The sequence below is a fragment of the Trypanosoma grayi genome, assembly GCF_000691245.1.
Source record: "Trypanosoma grayi strain ANR4 Tgr_1824_V1, whole genome shotgun sequence".
Lineage (NCBI taxonomy): Eukaryota > Euglenozoa > Kinetoplastea > Trypanosomatida > Trypanosomatidae > Trypanosoma > Trypanosoma grayi.
The window spans coordinates 684-1,957 of NW_008827442.1; the positions used below are offsets into that span (position 1 = coordinate 684).

General features: G+C 49.5%; 1 protein-coding gene across 1 annotated transcript; it reads right to left on the minus strand.

The window, feature by feature from the left end:
- Nucleotides 1-595: 595 nt before the first annotated feature.
- DQ04_18241000 (hypothetical protein) lies at nucleotides 596-976 on the minus strand (the record flags this gene model as incomplete). Its single annotated transcript, XM_009317685.1, has 1 exon — nucleotides 596-976. The coding sequence occupies one exon, from the start codon at nucleotides 974-976 to the stop codon at nucleotides 596-598; it is 381 nt and encodes a 126-aa protein (XP_009315960.1).
- Nucleotides 977-1,274: the final 298 nt, after the last annotated feature.

Consider the following 1,274-nt stretch of genomic DNA (forward strand, 5'->3'; position numbering starts at 1 on the left):
GCTTTTAAATTCATTTGTTCGGCATTGGCGCACCAAACCGGTATGAGCCACACCTGGCCAACAGGTGGTTGGCCTTCGCCTTCAGATTAGGGAATGATAGCGTACGGAGGCGCAATTGACAAGCCGCGAGGTTTAAAGCTTCTTTCGTGGCAAAGAGCTCAGTAACAATACTATGAGTATTTTGGAAGGGCGAGACTTGGCGAAAAAGCGGCCTCACGAATTACTTTACAATAGCTATCAAAAACTCAACGATCTTGCCTTAAGTAATTTCCATCAACATATTGTCAAATCCAGCGATTGAGTTAAAGCAGCAAAGTTGAAATGGCTGAAATCCGTGGAATTTCAAAACTAGACGACTGTGACCTTCCAGACGGTTCCGCCAAAAAAATATATATCTTCACAGTTATTGTTTCTGAAACACTAACATACACTGAGGGTTAGGGAAACCAACATAGTGATGCGTTGAACAAATATTAGCCAGTAAATCGTCTCCCCGCAACTAGGACGTAGAAAGATTTGAAATTCAAAGAATAGTCTATATCTTACCTTCCCCTATTAAGTAAAAGAGAGAGAGAGAGAGAGCAAGCGAGACCTTTTATCTAGATCCCAATTCGAAAACCCCTTGCCCCTGGTACGCATCAGAAAGGGAGACATCCGGTAACCTCAAGGCCTTCCCCTTATAAGGAAGTGAAAGCTTGTAGCCCCACTGACGAAAAGGAGGTGCTGAAAGCGCCCTTAACCCGCCCCCCGCGCTCCCCTTCGCAAGTCCCACCCCTTCGCGATGTCCGTCGGCAGAACCTTTGCTCCTCGTGATATACCGTCCGCAGGGTTGTTTGCCGACGCGACATAGCCCCATGTGGCGTGCAAGCCTTGATCCCGCAGAACCCTGTCGATAAGCCCCGCCTCCCCCACCAGGGCATCGGAATGCGCGTTGCCTTTCCTCATAATATGCATAACCGTCGTGTTGCCGATACATATATGGAGTGTAATAGGCATTTTCCCTTTCAAAAACGAGCAAGGCCAATCCGACGGCCCTCGCTTCAGCCTGTGCAATTATATGGGGGGCTTTTTCCCACGCACCCCCTGTGGCTCAAACTTCCCCGTTGTCTTTAAACAACAGCGCGCCCCATCCATATAAAGAGGCGTCTGGCACCAATGTCCCTGAAGTCGGTAAAGCCCGCGGGGGGTTTACGGGGTTGTTCTGTAACAGAGTGTCCAGCCATTTCTGCCCCACCTTAAGGGCAAAGGGGGGTAGGGCTGCCGGATCATGGGCC